This window comes from Pundamilia nyererei, unplaced genomic scaffold (genome assembly GCF_000239375.1).
Source record: "Pundamilia nyererei isolate P.nyererei 1_Seehausen unplaced genomic scaffold, PunNye1.0 scaffold00233, whole genome shotgun sequence".
NCBI classification, from domain to species: domain Eukaryota; kingdom Metazoa; phylum Chordata; class Actinopteri; order Cichliformes; family Cichlidae; genus Pundamilia; species Pundamilia nyererei.
Genome location: NW_005187634.1, coordinates 452,771 through 476,839, shown reverse-complemented (window position 1 = coordinate 476,839; position 24,069 = coordinate 452,771). Strand labels below are relative to the sequence as shown.

The 24,069-nt window shown below is 38.9% G+C and overlaps 1 protein-coding gene across 3 annotated transcripts in view; it reads right to left on the bottom strand.

Annotated features, from left to right (window-relative positions):
• Positions 1-426: 426 nt before the first annotated feature.
• Positions 427-24,069, bottom strand: part of unc13c (unc-13 homolog C (C. elegans)) — a 114,889-nt gene continuing 91,246 nt past the window's right edge. For all 3 annotated transcript variants that reach the window (XM_005748893.1, XM_005748894.1, XM_005748895.1), the window contains 13 exons: positions 22,877-22,973; positions 21,589-21,732; positions 21,282-21,359; positions 19,648-19,725; positions 15,843-15,931; positions 15,345-15,482; positions 14,351-14,474; positions 13,785-13,844; positions 11,817-11,897; positions 7,540-7,687; positions 4,707-4,799; positions 2,895-3,054; positions 427-959 (listed from right to left, as the gene is read on the bottom strand). In XM_005748893.1, the coding sequence (XP_005748950.1) occupies positions 674-959; positions 2,895-3,054; positions 4,707-4,799; positions 7,540-7,687; positions 11,817-11,897; positions 13,785-13,844; positions 14,351-14,474; positions 15,345-15,482; positions 15,843-15,931; positions 19,648-19,725; positions 21,282-21,359; positions 21,589-21,732; positions 22,877-22,973 (1,576 nt within the window). In that variant the 3' untranslated portion in view covers positions 427-673. The remainder of the gene's footprint in view (positions 960-2,894; positions 3,055-4,706; positions 4,800-7,539; positions 7,688-11,816; positions 11,898-13,784; positions 13,845-14,350; positions 14,475-15,344; positions 15,483-15,842; positions 15,932-19,647; positions 19,726-21,281; positions 21,360-21,588; positions 21,733-22,876; positions 22,974-24,069) is intronic.

Genomic DNA, 24,069 nt, shown 5'->3' with positions numbered 1-24,069 from the left:
TCAGCGGTCACTGTGGAATCATGGGAGAGACATGACCGAGAAGAGGACATGCACATCAGTGCTGTGTGGAAGCACGTGAGGCCAAAAAACGAGGGTGCAAAATAAACGAATTTGCAACAATCGAAACGCCACATGGTCAGAAAATGACTTACACCGGACAAAATAATCGAGCAAATTTCAAACATACTAAGTTCACCATAATTCATATACGTTGATTTTGTTCTTTTTTTTCCACTGGTTTGGCACTTTATCGGAACAAATCTCTGTTCAAAAAGACTAATGTTGTACAAAAGGTATCATGTCTCATTAACATAACTCGTAGAATATAGTACTTAATAGTAAGCATACGGTAAGTAAACACTTGTACATACTGTAGTTTTAAAATGAACATTCCAACAGATGTTTTACACACATGCACAAAAACAAACAAACAAACACAACTTTCTCTCTCTCGCTCTCTCTCTCTCTCTCTCTCTTTGCTGCCTCGCCACATTTGGGCCTCCTCCATTTCTCCTTGGACAATCTTATTCTCCTTCTGAGTGATCCTCTATCCCGAAAGAACAACTGTTGCTACTGCTCTTTCTCATCTTCCATCTTTCCCTCGCTATCGTTTACCTAAGACAACACAACTCATTTAATACTGTGGGGTTTTGTTTTGTTTTTTTGCTCCACGTTATGACACTTCCTCTGCCGAGCGCGTGTCTGTCTTGAGACGCACAAACTCTTTGGCCACCTCGTCGTTGGTCCTTTGAGAGAGTATCCTCATGATGGTGATGCCCGTTTCGTCCATGGAGATGCTCTTCACCAGCGGGTAGCAGGCGGCGCAGCTGCCCTTGTCTGCCAGCTCTTTGAGAGGGATGACGGTCATGCCGATGATGCGGTCCTCACGGGCAAAGCAGTAGTCCTTCACTGAGACATGAAGCTCATAGGCCTCTGGACCGTGTTCGTTACTCAGAACACTGAGAAAAATGACAAGGATGAGGCTGGGGTGTGACTTAGAAAGAAATTAGACATGAACAGATTTAAAAAGTAGTCCTAAATCCTACTTTTAAAACAATCATCATGGGTAATGAAAATTTACATCACAGGCAGTGAGAGGGTGTCTGAGTGTCACTTAAAAGTACATGAAACTAACCTAAATGCACTTTTTTCCTATTATCATATAAGCTTAATAAGTGTTCCTGTCAGGAACTGTACAAGAATGTGAACGAACTGCTGACATTTGGCTTTGTTTACAGCTGAATATAGCCTGTCAGTAAACAAGTCTGGCATGGTGACATTTCCACAGTGAAAAGCCTCCTTACTGTATGCGTGGCAATCATGAGAAACTCAATCATGTTTTGTGAGGGAAATTAATGTATCTATTCAAAAGAGCAATTATTCTGAGCTTTTTTTTTAGGCTTTTTTCTAATTATCCACAGAAACCTGTGGCTTCTTGAAATTCAAATGAAAATGCCCAAGCATTGTCATTTGAATTTCAAGAAGCCATATGAATATATATGCAGACATCACAATGTGCGCTGCTAACGCTAAGATCACTCCAGATGTATGACTTGGCTGAGTGGGCCTGACTCTGAGAAATACAATGCTTAAAATTGTCACGTTAAAACAGTTGCTTGATTTGCTTTTATTACAAAAATAATGCTGCTTAATAATGTACATTCTAAGGTTAGAAAAGTAAGGTGTTACAGGTACTGTTAAGCATATAGATTTCTGCTGCTTTCTTTGTAGTGTGCAGCAATCTCAGTTGTTAAAAATGAAGGTGATGTGCCAAAAACTGCAGTTTGTTGAATAGCCACCTGAGACCTGAAGTGCCCAACTTTAAAACAGAAACAAACACGTAGAACCTGGAACTTGTTTTTTTTTTTTTTTTGGTGTCTCTACAGCTTATTTCCCCTACATGGGACATTTTTATTATTATAGATGACTGATGGTGTGGACTGAACTGGGACAGGACTGTCATTCTGGCGTTCAGTTTAAAAAGGAAAAACCTGATAAATAATATGGCTCACTGTGTAGTTCATTTTACTGATAGACTGTGCAACAAAAGTAACATTTTTCATTATGTAGATTTTGGACAAATTATTAGCATTCGTCACTGTGTGATGCAGAAATATAGTATATAAAAGATATAGCCACTGTGATGGACATGACTAACACAGTGTATCTGACAGAGAAACTGAGGGACACTGGCTGCTTATTGCTGCTCAAGTTGTAAATTGTAAGTTATTAGTCATCCATTATCTTTTCTGAATCTTAGATTGACCATGATTTATCAAAAGGGGTTCATGTTCTTTTCAGTATGATTGGAAACTAGCAATCAAGGACATGAAGTCTTCCCAAAAGTGTTGACTGAGGTCCCTGAGCAAGGGAACCAAGGGCTAAGTTCCCTTACACCTCTGTATAACATGAATCTTTGTGCAAACAGAGGAGTTATCCCCTGCTGGCCATAATGCATAATGCAGTTTTCAGGGGCTTCAGCACTGGCTTCTCTTTACAGACCTCAAAGCTCCAGCTATCTTTTATATTGTATATAGATGCACCCTAGTTGTCTAGGCTAGTTAACATTTGCTATTTGATAACTTGATACTGAGACCTGTTGTCCAAACACAACTCTGCCAAAAATATCTTTTGAAAGAGTAGACCACAAAACAATAGGTGACATTACAGTTCCAGGATGCATCCATATTTTATTTACACTTTGTGTTTGTAGTTTGCAGATAGCACACTGATTTCTGATTTAAAAGCAAATATATGAAGTATATGATTATTAATGACAGTAATAGAAAAAAATGACACTAAATTAAAGAATATTACAATATTACAAGAAGTGAATAAAATTGCTCACAATTTTATTCACTTCTTTAACTGACGAGGAGGACACAGATACTTACTACTGGAATGTTTCATTGTACTTTGGTGACCAATTGTTATTCTTGGTCTTGGTGCTGAATTTGCGTTTCTTGTCAGCCAGATGTGGACCCACGGCATTGACTTCTACAAATGGCCGGAACATGGCGTTGGTTTGCCAGATGAGGTTGTTCACTCCGACCACTGAGAAACGCAGAGGAAATAATAATCTCATTCATTACGACATGGACACAGGCACAAGAAAGGAAAGTCCACTAATTCTGCCAAAAAAGATTGTGTATTCCAAGCTCAGTTTCTATTTTTGGACCTGTATTTATCTTGTTCCCACAGATAAACGGCTAAATGTAGAAAATGTCACGTTAAACTGAGATACCGTCGGAGCAAGCATAACAGAGCCTGATAACAGAAACATTTCCAGCTATCTGCAGCATTAATGGTAAACATCTCTGCGTGTTAGTGCCTATGAATCAGCCTGCAAAGATTTCTTTTCATACTCACTCTTCTGCACTGATATTCAAATAACGAGTAAATCCACAGTGAAGAAGACCAGAGACATTGACTGACATGCAGCGTCAGTAAACCATAATGATGTGGCAGCATGCTGGATTTTCTGTGTGAGCTGCCAAATTTAAATTCAGGAAATGCAGAAAAAATTTAATCAAAAGCTAAACCGTGACTCATGTAATGATGGCTTTTCCTGTTTGTGAAAACATTGTTGCTTTGCTCTCATGTTTTTAGTTTCTCTAATGCCTATGGTGCTTTTGGGGGGAGGCAGGTTTAGAGACACTGTAAGGAAATAAGGAGGCTCACAGTGAATTAAAAGAAATACATCTCTGGAGAAATTCTGTAATGATAAAGCAAAGAACTAATAAACATCCAACCTTTGAGCCAGCTGTACGTGCATAGCTGAACTTGACTTGTCTTATCTGTGTAGTAGCAGACCTATGTATTTTCCAGTTTATAGCTATTACAGTATACAAGTATCAATCTTTTTTTTTCAGCTATCCCCTAATTACAGTGACTTTGTACTGTGCTCTAGCAGGATGTAATTTTGAAGTACAATAGAAGTATAACTTGCAGGGATAACAATGCAGTTTTAGGACTCCGTTTTGGTAAAAGGCTTTTCAGGTGCATTGTTTTAAAAAAAAATCATACTGGCAAATGCAGACGATTTGAAAGAATGAAACTATTAAAGAGTAAGGTAATTAAATTTGGACGATCAAATAACAACTGAATTAGTTTTAAAAAAGTTATTTTTTGCAATTGTCTTTTGCTTAAGTTTGATTACGTAATAAAATTTCCTTTGTTTTTATCAATGTCTTGTAGTATGTAATGCTCTACTACTACCAGAAGGTGGTGATAATGTATCTATAAGCTGTTTGCCAACAACCATGAAACAACACAACCTAGAAGAAGAATGTTACTAACACTTAAACAGGAGACACACATAAAGGCCAAAACTATTGCCCCTCGTGAAATTGCATGGAAATCCAAATATGCACGGTCATTTGAAAGCTTAGAAGAATGATTGACTAATACCTATAGTACCTAGTGGAATTGACAACAACAGCTATTACAAATATGACAATACTGCATCAATCCCGACACTGTCATGCATAAAACACCTGATTTTCTATTTAATTACAATAAGAAACAACATATCAAAAGGTAATTAACTTATTCTCTGATTTTGAAGGCGCTCCAAGAAGCTGTGCTGCTGATGGCCCCTGCAGCCCAGTTGCACAGATGAGATAGATTTTTGTGAATATTTGCAGGTGTGAACAGATTTGACTGGAAATAACAAAAAGCAGGTTTGAGTATAGGAAAAAGCTCACCCTTCACGCTGACTTTGTGCTCTCCAGTGCCAGGGTGAGAGATGAGATTCACTTGCATCGACACCTCCCCCACTGATCCGTTGGATGACTGACCTGGACACACACCAAAACAGCAACAGGAGAATTGGAAAGAGGCGTAATGAAAATCAGAAAGAATGGAGGAGCAGCAGTGAGGAAGCAGGGAGAGAAATACAGAGATCAGGAACCCGAAATAAAAGAGATGGAGACTGAAAAAAGAGAGAGAGAGAGAGAGGGGGGATGTGAGGACAGATGCAAAACTGTGAAGACAACTATCTGTGTACCTGGTGAATCCAAAGATTGATCCAAAAAGCTGTGTATAAACACATGAGTGTGTCAGAACTAAAAGAGAAAAAACAGACCTAAGGAAAACAGTAAGAGAGTAGACTTGTTTTCACTCTCATGGCAGCCCAGTAGCAAGCAAAGCCAGAGTTTCCTTTAGCTCCAGGCTAAACAAGAATAACAACAAGTAAAAAAAATAGAAACATGAAATAATCTGTCTGGTTTGAGGGCTGTGAAAAAGGCACATGTTGTGAAGGAATCTACTAAATAAATAATGTTCTACATGCTGAAATCAACAACGTCTTAGCTCAAGTGAAAACACTGGATTTAACTCCATGGAAACACACTATGAATGCCATGCAACAGAAAGGAAGTAGATGAGGCAAAGGGAATGCATGAATATAAAGGAGGACTCTGCTCAGTTGCTGTGCAGCATCATTAACGTGTCACTCAGTCAGAGATGAACAATTAGAATGGATTGCTGACCATGTTACATACTGTCTGATGTAGGGAGCCTTGCTCATTTCAGCTGCTTCATGTTTAAGCCAGCCAGGAGCAAGTAGACGTTGAACACTACTTAATGTAGAGGCATGTTGATCCAATAGCTAATCAATATATGCCAAACATGCAGCACCCGTTGTGGCTGGTAATGGGGAAACAAGCCTTGAGATTTATTGTAATGAAGCCCCAGGAAGCCGATAGAGAACTAAGAAACTGCAGCACAATGAAGTCCTGAACTTGTGAGAACACACAGCAATGCCACTGCATGGTCCCTTTAGCTATCAGGGTAAAAACAGACATTATGGTATGTTGTGCATTTATGAAAAAAAATATACCGGTGTACTCAACAGATACTAGAAAAGGAATTCTGAGAGACGTAGAAGCTCAAAGTGTGAAGAAGACAAATGGTACATGTTGAAGATAAAAAGAAAGCAGGGATAGATAAAAACCAAGGTGGCAGCGAGTAGGCCTTAGGATCAGATTAAGTGAGGAAAATGCAGATAAGAAAGGCGAGTTGTCTGCATTAATTGACGAAGACTTGCTCTTAAATTCCCAGATTTTTTCCACTGTCAAATAAGACGTTACGCTTAGCCTACACCGTGTGACATTTCAACACACGAATACTACATAACCAAAAAACTGCAAAATATTCATGCGAGATTACTGTAAGCTAGACAACAGCCCCCACTCAACAAAGAGACACATGTATGCTTCCGAGAGCAGGCTTGGCAGGATTAAACTGGTACATGCCGTGGTCTAAATATGTCGTTCTCAGAGCACAGGGGTTGGTGATTAATGAAACTGTGTCCACTGTGCTACATCAAGCATCATCTCCACATTCTTTAATTTTTGACCTCAACCAGCTCACTACTTCCACTTAAAGACAGAACATTAGGCCACCTCAGATAAAAAGCATGGTGTGAAATTGCGGGTGGAGCTGGAATGGGATGAGAGATGTAGCGCGGGTGGAAGAAGAGAAACACATCGAGCAATCTGAAAATAGCACACAGCGAAACACTGTGTATCTATGCCCATCTGCCACTCAGGGAAAACGGCAATGCTGGTTGGCCTGCTGGCTGCCGAGCTTTTTCCTACAGGCTTTCAGTTTCCTGCTGCCTGCTATGCAGTGTTCTACAAGGCTGAGCACACTGAGGGAACCGGGAGCTTAAAGCTTCAACGCCCTGCCGGGTTGAATTCCCTCTTGAGCATCTCTGGATACCTGAAGGTATTTCCGCCTTATTACAGAGAAGAAAATCCAAATAAAGACGGATGAGTCAACAACATATACAAGTGTGCCAGAGATGCCGGAAAGAAAGAGTGAGGCGACTGCACAAAAGAGAATATATGGATTTACATAGCAAATACTGTATATCGTATTTATCCCGACAGTGTTTTTTTATGCATTGTTAATGAGAGAGTGAAGGGAAAAGAGCATGAGAGCAATTAAGCCCTTAAGCACACAGGATGAAAAGGCCAAAGATACTCTTGCTGTTTGTTTGTTTTTAAAGTTATTTGCAGTGAAAGAGGCACAGTGCTCCTACAGTGATGAGATAAATGCAATTACAGCAATGTTCACTGTGTATTTAAGCTGATAAAAAAGAGGCATCTTCAGAACACATTTACAGCAATATATATGGGGTAAATACTGATGGGAAACTCCATAATGTTAAGGTTAAATAAAGCATTACAACTCAGATATTAACTGTGAATTACAGCAACAAATATGTTGTGAATAAACTGTTTTGCTACAAGTGTAATCAGTCGTCATAAAAATATGTTTATTCACTTCTGCCTAGGTGCTAAAATATAGCTTCATAATAGAATGACCAATCTGTCTTTTTTCACGCCTTTGCTGGCACTCTCACTGTGTTTTTATAGATGCTTTCTGTAAAAGTGAAGCTGCCCAAGCAAGGCAGAGAGAATACAGAGTATAGCTCTTAAGACAAAAGTTTTCCAGCATTTGAATGCTGAAATAACTCCATTCCCTCCCAAACTGAAACCCAACTGAGCCTGACCATAGCTAGGTGCTTACCTTGAGAGGTTTGGGTGCATATATATTTCTTGATCAAGGCATCTGTAGGTTGAGTGTAAAGGCTGAGAGCATATTTGAGGGACTTCATATCAGGGCTCTTTTCAAGGAAAGTTTTCTTCAGGCCATTTCCTCCAGCATGGAAGTATTGCTATAAGAAAAGAAAGAGGAGTTAACTTCCAGATGACTCCAAGAATGTTTTCCAGGAAGGGATCCTCTGTTGAGTTCATACACATCAGCAAGTTTCAGTTGGCAGAGAAATAACCTGAGATTATGTGGACAGTATGCATTTTCCAAGCAGGAGACCAGGCAAGAGACAGCAGTAATAGCCACTTTTCTGTCTAATTACCGTGCATTTAAATCTGAAACCCCTGCTTGGGTGGTTAATGCACATTTGCGCTGATAAGCATGATAGCTGAGTACACACAAAGCTTTGCATTCTTTTGAAATGCTGTCACCACTCCTACATATGGAAGATTGTGGCCATGGAGAGATCTTATTAAGAAAAGATGGACTGCTTTTTTGTGCTTATCTGTTCAGCTAGCTTTCTTCTACAACACATGATCATTACACAGACAAAAGAGCTATTGTTAATGGCGCTTGTGTTGTTTGTGGAGTTTCTGTTGTCATGATCCAAGTTAAAAAGTTGGTGCACCCTTATCTCATGTCAATAAATACACTGGACAGAAAATGCAGTAGACAGAGATAAGGTATACACAGCTGCAAAGTGACATCCGAACCACATTGTCTTCATCAGACAAAGCTTGACACCACAATGGAGAAAGTGCCGGTAAATATTTTCAGACTGGTGTCAGGTCAGTGACTCGACACATGGGGAGGCGCTGTGGTCTGCCTCACCAATGATTTATTAGTCATAAAGTTTGACCGACATGTGCTTCTTGTGAATTATACATAATCTGGCGTGCAGAGTTTGAGTCATCAGTGGAGTTTTAAGAGAAAGAAAGAGAAACGGCACATATTCTATCCATAAAATGCCCAGGAAACACTAAATATACATAAAATTCCCAGAGATTAACATCTATAGTTTTTTAAAATAAACACACCCAACTACAATTGAATTGGCTTAAACAAACAGTGGTACAATAAGAGTTGTATCTATTCACAATTTCCCACCATATAACACAGGAAGATGTTCAGAATGTCTGTATTTTGTGCCTTGGAGATTTGTCTCATTTTAGGTCAGAACATTTGAAACAATTTATTCAAAAAATATCACCTCCTCATTCCAATCACCGTCACAGCACTAAGACTCACAGAATATAAGCTGTACTGATCTATAAGAGTGTCGCCTCATCCTGAAAAATGCCTGCAGTGTTACTGCTGGGCTGCAGTGCTGCATTCCCTCTGGCAAAAAGACCCAAACCAACCTGCATGCTCAAGATATCACCCTGCCTCCAGTAAAATCACCGGCCACCTTTACAACATCCGTACTTTCTTTTTGTTACCCTATTACTTTCCTCCAGTTCCTTATATTTTGCCTCATATATTTGATTTCGTTTTTCTTCTTCATTTATTTTCTCTATCTTCGAGGCTTAGCAGGGGTTTGCATTTGGTAGTTAATGATGTGAGGCTGTAGTCTTCTGCTGATAAGTCTTTAGTACATTTACCTGAGCAAGTAAGTGATTACTAACAGTTTATTTTCTGGTAATACTAACATCTGATAACAAGAAAGACAAATAAAATGGCCTGCATAAAGAATCTTATTATCAGTTTTTTTCCTAATATCTATGTTTGTTGTTCAAAAACTGGGATCTATTCTGAAATGCACTTCAATAAATGCCTACATATTATCTTATTAACTATATCAAATACACATTTTATCGAGGAACTCTCAGACATCTTTCTCATACAATCAGACAAGGCCAGAGTTCAAAGAAAGGATAAATAATACATTACTGGGGCTCTGTTAAGTGTGCTATTTTGTCAGGTAAGGTCTGCTTAGGCCACTGCATTATCCTGCCCATTCATTTTTACAGGTTTGAAGTTCAGCTTGGATGAAATGTTATATTTAAATGTTTAAATAAAAAAGCATTTAAATAAATAAATATGTTGCACAGGATTTAACTTTTTAGTCCAAGAAGAAATTCTTGGTTCTATATATTTATAGTTACTGATGAATGGCACATTTCTTTTAAATTTTAGTGTATCTATTTTTGATTGGTTTTGAGGTTGTTCTGTTTTTTAGACTGTATATTCAGGTAGCCATTTAAACAGAATTTCTAAATTTCTACCAACTCTGTGTTAATCGACTGCTCTCATTGGAATACTGATGAAAGAATTTCGGTGACATGATTGATTTAAACCTCCAGGTAGTTTCCTTGGTGACAGCAAAATCAATTAGTTTTTTTTCTACACCTTATGGAGTCGTGTTTCCATAGTGGCACCTTGCCATAACTCTCCTCTTGTGCCTGAAGAACTCGGACTTGGTATCATTTTGTATCCTTTTGCAAAAACTGTCAAATGGCAGAAAAGTAAAATGCTGCTGTTTTTTCTTCTTTTTCTATGGGCTTGGGAAGTGTCAGAGGTATTTTTAAGATGCAATTTATTTTTAGTTTTAAGTTGTGCACCATACTCTTGTAGTTTCACTTCATCAATATTAACATTAACAAGCAAACAAGAAATACTAACAAGCTCCTGGATGAACCAAAGAGCATCGCTTTGGAGCAAATACTACAACTCGTGACCAGTATTTCAGTGTTTTTTAAAACTGCTAAAAAAATTTTTATTTTTTTTTTTATTTTATTAAGTCCCACCCTATTACACTACCACCACCATATTTTACTGTTGGCATTATGGTCCTTTTTTGAAATGCTGTGTTAATTATATGCCAGATATAACAGGAATCAAACCTTCATATAAGTTCAGATTTTGTCTCGTCAACCCACAGAATGTGACTTTAGATCAGGGGTAGGCAACTCCAGGTCTTGAGTGCCGGTGCCCTGCAGGTTTTGGATCTCACCCTGGGTCAACACCCCTGAATCAACTGATTAGTTCATTACCAGGCCTCTGGAGAACTTCAGGACATGCTGAAGAGGTCATTTAGCAATTTGAATCAGCTGTGTTGGTTCAAGGACACATCTAAAACCTGCAGGACATCGGCACTCGAGGCCTGGAGTTGCCTACCCCTGCTTTAGATTGTAGGATGATGTGTTGCTTTTTGAGACCTCTTAGTCTGCTTCACTTTGTCACTCAGGTTCTAAGTAATTTCATAATTCAACAGGTCTGCCAGTAATCAGGCCTGACTGTGGTTAGTAAAACTGAACCAAACTTTCCAAAAAAAAAAAAGTGGTTAATCACAGTTAATTCATGATTTAACAAGACAGCCAATTAATTTTTCACACAGAACCAGATAGGTTTGGATATCCTTTTTCCCTTAATCAATGAAATCATCATTTAAAAACTGCAATCTGTATTTACGTGGGTTATCTTTGTCTAATATAAACAAATTGTTTGATGATCTGAAACATATGCAAAACACTAGGAAACCAGAAAGGGGGCAAACACTTTTTCACACCACACCACTCAGCCATAGAAAACCTTGCCATGAATCACCTGGTGCACAACTTTTGTACTGATGCTAATGCTAGAAGAGGTTTGGAACGCTGCAGTTATTGAGTCAGCAGAGTGCTGGAAACTTTTACGTACTAGCCTCAGCACTTAGCAACCCGCTCTCTTTATGTGGTCTTTTACTTTGTGGGTGAGTTACTCTGATTCCTAAATGCTTCCACTTTACAATAACACGACTTTCAGTTGATGGTGAAATATCGAGGAGAGAATAAATTTCACGAACCTACTTGTTGTTGCAGTGATATCCTGTTACAGTACTGCACTTGAGTTCAGTGAGCTCTGTAGAATGACCCATTCTTTTCTGCCCTTTATGTTTGTAAAGACTGCATGGCTATGTGTCCGAGTTCATACACCTACAGCAATTCAAATTACTATTTCATTCATGTACTTTATTATTTTTACATTTTGACAATATTTAATGTCATTATATATGATGTGGAAAAAATAAAACATAATCGGTAACCTTTAGTAAATCCATTTACAGTGTAAACATAGGTGCAAGTAGAGACTATAGCTCTTAAGACTAAAATGTCCAAAGCATGTCACGAGTAACAGAATTCCACACTCCTAGAATATGCATGTTTAAATCATTTGCATATCTCTGCTATGCTATGCACACCTGCTTTTCCTTTTAAAGGTCAAGTTTAGCCAGTACTGCCAACTGTATAATAAACAAACAAAAAAAAACTCACCTTGATGGTGGGAAGCACAAGGTCCATGGCTGCGCACTGGCGTGGTGTCAGACTTCTGGCTTCTTCTCGGATGACATGCTCCTAGAGAGAGAGAGTAAAACACTGCAGTAAGCAAATACCATCACAAGTCACATTTGTTAACTTTGAATTTTAAGATGTATCTCCAGCAAAATGGTTATGACCTTAAGTGAGCCATAGTGCTCGTGATATAGAGCATTTACTGCTTACAAACCAGAACCAGTGCAAGTCATTTAAACTGTTTGTGATAAATTTAAACCTCGCTGTCTCACACCAACACACAAAAAAATCTATTTTAATCATGAAAAATGTTTTTGTCAATTCTAATTGGAGCTTTCATGACCCGTAAATTGATTGCTGTAAATAACTTCTGGCACTGCCTTATTTCTCAGGTGTGTACAGCTCGTGTGTACAGAAGCAAAAGTTTCATATTGGATGAGATTTAACTATTTAATCCACATAATCAAACTGTCAGGTGCATGCCGATGGTGGTTTACTTTGAAAATGCACATCGCAATCTTGAGATGAAAGATGTGTGTATTCAGCTGCAATCATCATATGGTACAGATTTAATCAACCAAAAGTCTTTAAACAGAGCTACTGTGAGAGGAAATAGTTTAATCTGCATCAGTGCTAAGATGTTCTTTGGTTTTGATGCCAAAATTGCACTGGGTCACCCTCATTTGCATTGTGTCTGTTCCAGCACTTTCTCCATCCAGAGAAAACAAAGCCATAGTGTGCCCCAAAAACACTGGAGGTTGCATGGAGGAAGATATCATGTTCTGATGGAGAAACTGTGTATGTTTAGATACCATTTATTATTATATTATATTACTGTAATAATGTATTTATTTACTCTCATAATTGAGTATTTCAAATAGAAATGGCTATCTTCCTGCAAAATCCATGTAGTAAGCTGAGAACACACTACAAGCTGTTTGTTGTCAAATATTTGCTGAAAAAGATAAGTGCTGTGTAGAGCTGAGCACGGGATTTACAGAGGTCATAGGACATAGACATCAAAGTGGTCCTGCACACTGCATTACATCTTTCAAGCAAACTGTCAATCAGCCAAAGTGTTCTTCAACTGTTCCAGCGGATCTGAAAACATTACATAGTTCAAAAGTCACATCACTGCAATAGCAATTAGTCAGGGATTTACTTCGGATGTTAGATTGTGCAGGAAGAGTTAGACACATGCCTTAATATATTAACAGGAGAGAACAGAGCTAAGAATAAAAAAATGACATCAGAAAATGAAGCCTACATTTTATGACAAAAGTAAAAGAGCTGGAGATTATCAGTCATAATCACGAATAACAAGAGGATGATGAAGCACTTTAATACTTTTGGAGAACGACAGAAAAACGCCCATCTGTGTACAGATGATCAGTACCCAGATGTTGCCTCAAAGGACATCTGACGGAATCCCACACACAACACAAACATGAATTCGCTTAAAATTCAGCAGGGAAACACACATTACATTTGCAACTTCTGTGTGACTCAGAGCTAAAATACCTCTCAGAGGTATTGTCACACCCTAGTTGTTAGTGAAACCACAGCACAGCCACTGATCTATCCAAATGCCTCACTAAATGGAGCTCGTGGGATTAGACATCCTCCAGTCACATCAGCAATTAGACACCTGCCCAGTTATGTAGCTCCGAGCTGTATTTCATGATGCCAAAGAAGAATTATCTTACAAGGTTTTTGTTCTTTTTATATTTCTGGACGCTTGCATGTGTAAAATGTTGATCATGTTCAGCTGCGTGGTGAGATTATTTCTTTTGATTTGTGTAATTTATATTACATAAGCCATGACCACAAACATTTTTTCCAAATATAAGAACAATCCATCTTTAATTTAAGTCCCTTTTTAGACAATATAGGATTCAGACCAAACAGAGTTTCTGTATTGTGATATTTATAAGCTCATTCATAAATTACCTTCAGTTTGGATAGCTGTCCCAAGTCCTTGGCAGCACTGAAGATCATCTGAGCTCCTTGCTGTTGGAGAAGCAGATACGGTTTCATCATGAACCATCGTATGAAAATATATTTTTGAAAAATGCAGCAGAAATTGTTAAAAGATTATCAGGTGATCAAGCTAAACAGAGTGAAGGGATAACTTATTGTTGCTGAAATTGGATTTCTAAAGTGGCATTGGGCGACATCTCAAACACTGTTTGACATGATGACTTTAAGATTTGCCTGGTTTGGGTGACAATAAAAAATGGGCTTAATGAGATACTCCTAAGATGAAAAATATTAACCAAGCTCTCACAAAAGGATTAGGAGTATGAAAAAACTCGTTCCACGTGCATAAAGATTTAGAGATGTCATGTTGCCGTGCTTCATCTTCTGTACAGTGATTTGTGTGCTATGAGGGGGCAGGAGAGAGCGGAACAGATGGAGGAAGAGAGAGAGAGACAGGTGCACAAGAGGAGGGAGGTGGAGGCCAAGTGAAGAGCTGAAAGAGGTAAGAGAGAAGGGGAATCTCACACAATACTCACACTCTGGTCACTCAACGGAGGCAGAACAATTGTTCTCTCGATTGTGTTCAGCACAATCTTCCAAAGCTCTTTGAGGACTCGTTTCAGCACTGTCTTCTCACAAATCTTGGCAAATAACATTAAACTGCAAAACAGGAAAGGAGGTCATGTGTCAGGTCAACACTTACAGCCCTGCCTCAAAACTAAACAAACATGGCTAAAGACTCCTACTAATGTCTTCATATATATAATGATTAAATAAAGAAAAGAGGAAAAAAACAGCTGGGATTCAAAGAATAAATGCAGCAGCTTTATGATTTAATCTCACCCTATTGTGCAAGCAGGGTCTAAAAGACATGAGAAAGGATTTTGTATTTCCATATCATTAAGAGGATTCCCTGTAATACCCCACTGGCCTCAATGTTGATTTGACAAAAGATTGAGAACGATTCCCAGGGCTCAGCTAACCATATCAGAACACAGCGTAAAAACCCTCCAAGTAATAAATGCAGTCCTTAGGTTACATTAGTAGGCAGTGATCGATAATGTGTCTCCTGTGTATTAAAGTATCAAAGTGGTCCCAACCAGAAATGAAATGATCAAACAATTGATCAGCATTGAGGAGAGGAGGAGAACGGATTTCTTTACAATCAAGGGTCTATTTTTCCCTTAATCTTAGTCTTAGGACACAACACTGTCTGAAAAAGGCAGCCCAAGGACTTAAATGATACTAAAGAAAAATGCAATGTCCTCTAACAATGTGCTGAACTGGCCAAATGAATAACACCAAACAATAACTTTCGGTATGTTAATGTGCGTGCTATATTTTTCTGCTTAACTTGCAAATGCTGTGTTTAAGGAAGTGTGATCTAGAGCTCCCTGGTTGGATTGCTTTTGTAGTTCTGTACTTGGATTAATGACATTTGCTGGAGAGGCTGGCACGTGCAAGTATTGTAAACAAAAGGACAAAATTGTGTTACACAATTCTTCTACCTTGTATTCAGTAGATACCCACTTTTTGTCCAGAAGGTCCATAAGAGGCCGGAGGACAGTCTCTGCATCCATGGCAGCATTACTTCCTTTGGCTGGACCTTTCATCTGAACCAGCTCCTGGTTCATCTGCTTCACACAGTCCTCAATCACAGGCTTAAAACTGTGTGATGGAAACCAGAAATCCTTTGAATCTTTTTCTTCTATTTTTTTTTAATGCTGCAGCAGTAAAAATTAACCATTTTGAATTGGTGCTAGCTCACTCCCGCTGTTCCTATTATATGACTGAAAAGGTGTTAAGAGCTGGGGTGACATTTGTTCATTTGGAAATGTTAAGGAACTTGCTGTGCTCACAAAGCATGGTGCACAGCAAGAGCGTGAGCCACTTACATTGTGAGCAAATGTCTGTCAATAACTAAGCAGCCATATAGTTCAATTTCTTTGACAGAACAAGACATGAATGAAGTCATTAACCATTTGAAAAACACCCCATGCGCGCATTTTGAGTAACACCAGTGCTCACCTGGAGCCAAACACTCCGCTGAGCTCATCCAGCACTGTGTTGAGTTTATTTTGCAGCTCCTTTAGCAGATCACTGGCCTCTGCATCCAGCTGTGAGTAAAAAACAAAAAAAACAAAAACCCAGTTATGGCATAATTACACACCACACACTAAACACACACTGACTAGAACTCGGTATCTCTGGAGGATGCCTCTAGTAGGCTGGGGGTGCTGGGGGGATGGGGGCAGGCACAGAGGAGTGGCAACCTGCCTTGCTGGTGGCCTCCTACTCATTCTGCCTGCCATCTGTGGCAAACAGCGCTCTGAATACCAATGGACAGCTCACCTCCGAGCACTGTAACGATAACTGCCGAGTCATGAGACACGGTGTCAGCAAAGAAGCAGCGAGCGAGAGGTCTCTCAATGGAGGACATTTTTGTGCACTATTACACATGTTACAGAAGAGAGAAGATGCTGGGAGCCTGCTACATCTCTGGGATTTAAGCATTTGGGCATTTATACATACAGATGTTCTGATTCTCAAGACGTCTGACTGATGTTTTTCAGTTTTAGGGAGAAAAAACTTTTTTATGTTTGTTGCAATAAACAGGTGCAAGATTTATTTGAGAGTGAAAAGTTTATTTATTGAAATGTGGGTGTGTTTTGATTGATATCTATATCCCACATATCTATATGGTGACAGATGACAACCTTACAAATGAATAGCTTCCAAAGCCAGCCGATGCAAAAGACATCAACACTTTTTTTCCCCACAACATTTACTGTACGCATGCATTTGTTGGCCATATTTATGCATGCGCATGTGATGAATGTATGCGCATGTTCATGTTCGCATTTATGTAATGTTTTGGACATGTTTTCATAAAATACATAGACAGACACTCGTGCTGTGCTGCGTGCCAGTAACTAAATGTATGACTGCATCTGCTTGTCTCAGTGTTTGTGAGGCTCTGTACAAATGTTGGTGTTTTTGATGTTGTTCAGGCTTAGTGCTGAGATGGATGTTTGAGGTAAGGCACGGCACCACATGCACGACAGATCGTCACGTTATACCCGATAAGCTTAGCCATGGAGCCACTCATCTCTCACATTCTAGTGGCAGATAGCTCAGCTGGGAAGCAGATGAGTAAACTAAACCTTTTATGGCTGTGGAGGAGACACGCCTCTATTTGTGGATTGATCGAAATAGATTTTACATCTGTGTGTTCACATGCACAAACATTAAGGCTGTTGTCACCTCAATGGAATTGATGGATCACGCTGACAAAAAGTAGTCTGCGCCCATAAAGATTTGACGTGTAATTTTTTTCACCATGTGTAACGTGATTAACGTCTTTTCATGTGATAGCAAAATAAATAAGTTAAAAAAAAAACTAGGTATTTTTTATTTTGCTTTCTCCTGGCAAAAGTTTCAGATCGGGGCTCTAATTTCTAGCCTGGCAGTCCCTGAAATTGAACAATATGTCTGGATAGGGGTGCTGGCAAAAAAAAAAAAAAATACACTGTTAGAGAAACCAAGGCAACTGTCACCTCCCAAGTGGAAAGAAAAGTCTACTCTGACTAATGTGTTATTCCTGATCCTGCAATCGAATGTCTACCTGCAGTCCTGACAGCAAGGCCTTCATTTAAAACCTGTGACACGCCAATTTAAAGATGTGGTGCATTTTCCTGGATACGATGTCTAGAAATGAATATGGGTACAATTGATAGATACTACTGCATTCTCATTTGAAGAAACTGCTAATGAAGTTTAGGGCAAATGTACACCAATTCCACCACAAGATTTCTTACACACGTAGTCTAAGTAGCCAGTGCATTTTTAATCTTGTCAATTAATCTTTACAGGAGGGAAACAAAATGTCTGGAAATCATGGAGCACCTGGTTTCTCCATGGCAACTGGTTTCACTTGACACTGAGTGGCATCCAGAGTCTTCCTGAGTGTACTACTCTCCCCTGGCTGACAGCCTATCAACTGCAGTCCAGCTCTGATTCCCCTTGCCTGTTTCAACAATGCAATATCTACTCACTGGCAGGTTGTTAGTCCAGAGCACCGTTTGTCCATAATGACTAACAATGCCAAGTAAATAAAGGCTTAATAAAATGCCATTTCTAAGTTGAGCGAAATACCCCAAATAAGTACTAATACTAATCTGGGGAGATCAGTCCATGATGAGTCCATAAATGGGCACTGTAAGAGATTATTGTTAATCTCTGTTATGATAACAGCTCTTGGTAATTACACTGGTTCTCTGGGAGTTAATTTCTGATACGGAACTCCTCTGTTATAAATAGAGGAGAGAGGAAACTAATAGGACACTTTCACCTGAAATAGACTTTGGCTTTATAATTAGCCAGATAAATTACTTGAGACATGCTTAAAAGATATGCCTGATCATCTATTACCAGTAGTTATTCACAGTTTTTGAAAGGAAGTTACGACTTCTCCTGTCACTATAATAATGGAGAGATCCGAGTGTAGATCTGCAAATATTTAGGCCATAGCAGCACCTCTGCTAAGGGCACAGCTGGAGAGATGTAAGTGTTTGGGAAGCTCATTAAACACAGTCTGAAAAATCCTGTCTAAAGCATTTTGTGGCTGCAGCTTGGGGGATGGAAAGAGAAGATCAAAACCACAGCCAACAACTTAGTGAGCCCCTGACTCTGCTCTTTGCATCGGAGTAAAAAGGGGAGCAGTGAACTAAAATAGATATCACACTTCTAAATTTGACACGGATAGAAAAGTGGCAGACAGACCCCCCAAAAAACCCCACGCTAAAAATAAAGATGGGATCAGGTGGTTTGAGCCACTTTCCCCAGAGAGCAGGGGTTGGTGAGCTTGAGCAGCCTGTCCAGAGGGGTGATGGGTAATTCAGATTCCGTATGCTCTGTGGCACATGCTGCTGGAGGGGCTGAGGGGGTGGGGCGGGGTGAGAAGCGTACAAGCGTGAGGGGTGGAACGGGGGAAGAGGGTGTGCTTTTTTTTTTGGTATTATTTGGTAAATGGTGAAAAGGGGTGCTGACAAATCCTACTACACACACCTTACAGAAGGACACAACCCCCTCCTCCTGGAGACAGAGAGAGAGAGCACAAAAAAGAAATGGGAGGAAAACAGAAGACACAACGACAGAAGACAAAACGCAAGGCAAGACAGGTGTTAGAAACTACAAAGAAACATGCAGGTAAGTCATAGGAATAAGTGCCAGCTGCTTCTCACGTTTGAATGACAGGTTGACAGGGAAAATATTCACCTGTGTTTCAGGCACAACACGGAGATTTTGGGGGTTTAAGTCAATACAAAAAATGTTAAGTCAACACATATTATACACAGGGGCGATTAGAGGTGGGGAACTATAGATGGAATACAAAGAAGGTACGAACAGTAGCAGACGTGGTAGTCGGAGGGGTGATCTACATGTCAGATAAATCTGTCAGCTGTCTGAACCTAGGTTAAGATTATTATTCACTTCCACTTCATATGGATATCATCTGAAATGATCATTTACATAATCACACCATACATATTTTACATTCGAGAACGGAGGTTTAAACTTTCAAATTAGCTGGCACCACCTGTGCTGAAGACACTTTAACAAGATACTAAATCCTGGCGATGCCGTTTTTTAGCTAACCTTGTGATTTCCTCTTCCTGGAAGATAACGGATTAAGGGAGTATTTAATTGTAATGATTGATATATATGAATAGATTGAGGGTTACAAGTCTTATTGAAATTGAAAGTGAATTGCCTCAAAACAGACACAGACATCACACAGAAATAGCATATAGATAGTTATGTAAGTGCACACCTGCTTGCCACCCATGGACTCAAACATCTTCTCCAGCTGGACACGAAGCTGCTGAATGTTGTTGAGAATGATGCAGGGCTGTAAAAGAATGAGAATGAATGTGACTACACTGTTTTGTAAAACACAATGTAACATCTAATGTGTCTAAAAAATATCTTTGAAGTTTAAATCCTGCAAAAAAACTAGCACATCAAATTTAATGGTTCCCAGATACTGACATAGTAATGTAGCAGTTTGCTGGATTAACATTTAACTGAAAACACAATGCATAATGTCAGAAAAATCACAGGGGCACTCACTGTAAAATCTACTTTTGATTTCCTGACACATCTACACAAACTGGCAACGTTTCTGAATGACATCAGCAGTCAACGGGGGGAAATGCAATCCGTACGCAACACAACAAAGAGAGAAATATCTACACCGAATGTGTCAGGTGGCAGCGTTATCGATTCTCGCTCCACAAGAAGTTTAACAGATGACAGACATTAATCACAGTGCTCTTTATGGAGACCAAGAGTAACTCAGACAGTCACAGATTATATACGCTCAAAACAAAGCAAACAAACATAAAAACAAGACAGACATGAACTCAACAAACTACAATTATGATACTTGGAATAGAAAGTACTAAAATGATCATAATGTGGCCCACAGAAGAGGGGTGATTACTGTCTTTCAATCCCTAATGCAGCCAAAATTGTGTCTGTGGCAAAACATAATTTTTAGGGTTTCTTTTTATAAGATTTATGAGCATATGAGATATTCTAAAACCACATGATTATTTTCCACAGCTGCATAATTTTAGTCTGTGAAAAATGTAACATAAAATCTTTGGTTTACTGACATATGCACCGGATCTATGATGCAATTTAAATGTAAGAAAGGGCAAATAAATAGAATAACACAAATAAAAATCACACAAAACTAAAACTAATGTGTTATTGTGAATGCACAATGTTCATATGTAAAACTAGAAAGTCTGACAAAAGCAAAGACAATTATAGGGTACATCCTTGGTAAAAAAAAAAAAAAAAAATTGTGTACTGTATAATATATGAGTTCTAATAAATTAGAGATTAGATTAGGTTACATTTCTGGAACTATGTAACTTCATTCTTTTCATCAATTGTCATTTTAATTCTGTCTAGGGAAGGGACATTTCATGTTTTCGCTGGGACAGTTGTAATGAGCCTGTCAGCACTGTAAAGAAACATCTGCCTCCTCTGCGCGGAAACTGTGTGTTATCGCTCACTTCAACTTCAAAGACCACTGTGGATAATTAGGCCACTCACAAGGCTCTGTGTTTAGTCATCCGTCACATTAAACAATGGACAGAGAGCTCAGAAAATACCAATGACTTTTCCCCATCAGCTCTGGGCTGTGACATGAATAATTGCATCCCGGTTAATAAAGACACTTTGTTACGTGCATTAAGGAAGACAGGGCAGGGCTCTACATAGAAGAGTCTGCGCTGTTATTGCAAACATTTTTTACATAGTCTCCATGCCAACTGCTGCTAGAGACAGTAATCATAGAAACACTTTCTTCTGACTTGCTATATTTGCACTTGCACAAAGAAACTCAACATAACCTTTCCAATTAGCATTTGCAGGCTTTGAGTGGGCACTTACCACATTCTCCTTATTCAAATACAAAGGAAAGTCCTTGGATATGATTGCAGCATATTGCAGAAGAACTTTGTTTATAGTCTGCGGGGATTGAGAGAGAGAGACAGTTTTCTAATTAATGACTGCTGCTCTACTTGCATTGCTGTATGTCCAGAAGTCACTGAAAAACCCTAAACAGTTAAAGCCTCATAACTAGATCATATTAAACACAATAAATATACCAAAGAGTATGCTTGTATCTAACAGTGAGTTATTATTCCCAGCAATAGTATTCAGGGTTCACTAGGGGGGCCTTTCCAAAGAGCCTGACCTTCGCAAAGCGGCACATGAAGTGAGCCAGAGCCTGTGGGTTTGGGCATTCCAGCTTCTTGATAATCTCAAAACTCTGGTTTAGCTGAGTGAACACATCCACCACAGAACAGGAAAAGAGGGCATGCTCTGAGGTTTGCTGGAACTGTTGAGACATGTTCAGACAAGGAAACATGGAAGGGAAAGAGAAAGAAAAAATGTCAGACCTTAAGACCTTTAGGCACCTTCATAATTGCCTGACAGTTGTATCTTAAAATGACAGATAATTAAAATGCTGAGTAAAGGTACTGATGATGTTTACTAATGACTGGGGATGCACTAATAACATGCCACATAACTATCTGAAATGCTTTCAAAAGACCATATCAATTTCTGTGGTTATTCAGTATACACATGAACTACAATCAATACATTTTAGGTGATTATGATATTTCATGAATTTAAAATTTAACTGTTTCCAACAAATAATGAGTAAACTGCCAAAATAAAGTACACGTTACACTTGATTGAGGAGTATGGACGCTGATGGGGAGTAGGAGGCATAGAGCTTAAATGGGCCTGCATCCAAAAATACTGCAGTTTCTACATATTCTCTAGCATAGTGTTTCTGTTTAAAATATCTCAGTCATAGACACCATGAGAAGATAACAGAGGAATATGCTTCTGACTTCAAAGAGCTTGTAAAAAATCACAGAGGACACTGAAATACTGTTTTCAAAGGCTGTGCATAAACTGGGCTTGACATTTAAAACCTGGGAATCTACCCCTTTTTTAAGTTTTCCACTTGGGCAGGTTTAAATAAAAAACACTTTCACTATGCAGTTTGAAATATCAGAAAATGTTAACTTTAGCAAACAATATTCTGTGATGTTGATAGTTGCATTTGTAGGTGTTTATCTGGTTAATTGCAAGAGATGAAATATATATCTTTTTACTCTGATAAACATTAACAAACAAGCGTACAGACCTCAGTACACTGCAGTTGTTTTCTGAAGCTTTTTTCCATTTCCTTTCATTATTCTCTAAGATCATTCAGTGCCTTTCTTTGCCCCGAAAATCATGTTTTGTTTCCTGTTCATATTAATTTTTAATTGAAATTTTATTAATATTCCAATCAACTCTTAGAGCGAGGGCTGTTTGGACTGTGTGAAATTCCTTTTATCCTCCCATAACCTACTCAAGAGGTAAATTCAGGCTAAACAGGCCGTCCTTGTGAATAAACATGCAAGTGGCTTTGGTGAGTTAATATAAAAGTTATATATTAAGAACTAATTCAATGCTGTACTCACTCCATCTTTCTTGTCCCTTTCCAGCGCTCCATTGAGGAAATCCATAGCAACATCTTCATTTTCATCAAGCCACTGAATGACAAATGGCTCAAACCACCTAAAACAAAAAAGCCTTTTTTCATTAAAGGATCAAACTGTAGTTTGGGGTTTCTTTGCATTATACAGAAGTTATTCAGACGCAGAGGGCAAGAGATTTTCATATATAAATATGGGGGAATCAATTGAAAATGATTGTAGTGCACTTAAAAGTTGGCAGATTTTGTTCGTGGTATTGACCAAGGTTGTCATTCACGAAGGTTTTTAAAATCAAATTTCAGTTTGTGGACAGATTAGACTGCGAAGTTCAGACAGAGGACAGAGGAAGACAGGCCGGAACAAATGAGTCTGGTAAAGAAGTACAATTGTTAGCGGAATAATAATGCTGTTCTATCTGTTTCACTTTGACATTTCCGTGTTTAATATTGTGCCTGAGTCTGTCCTCAGAGCAGCGGATGTTCCCCCAAAATTGCAGTGTACTCTGGCTAAGGGCATCTGCCACATGAAGTAAAGCCAATAAATAAGGTGGGCGGGGTGACAGAGAAAGGGAAGACAGACAGGGAGACTTGTGTGTGTGTGCGTCCGTGTGTTTGTATGTATGATGTGTATGCCTCTAGAAGAATCAATCTTGCTGTTGATGGTGTTTGAGTGACAGCTGGGCCGACAGGAAGGGTGAGTCATTATTCTGATAAACCGGCTGCATGAGAGAGGGCAGCGCATTACTTGCATCTAGCACATGTTTCTATAGCGCAGCTATTTACACAAAAAGCAGAACAAAACATTTTTTTGCTTCTAAGTGCTTTAAATTCTTTCTCCTCATCAAAGCAGTATTCTTGCTTAACCAGAAATGGCTGCATGTATAACAATGGTTTTAAATTATATTTAAAAATTCAAAGTTTTAAAGATAGATCGTTCAAGTGAAATATATTCTGTAACAATACAGCTGAAAGTGAGTGATATTTACCCATTTAATTTTAACACTGAAAACTTATCATCTAATAAAGCTTTGTAATGCCTAATGGCAGCTATGACTACCACATGATAGAATTTGGACAAAACAAATAAATGGCCTGTATTTATATAGCGCTTTACTAGTCCCTAAGGACCCCAAAGCGCTTTACATATCCAGTCATCCACCCATTCACACATTTGTGATG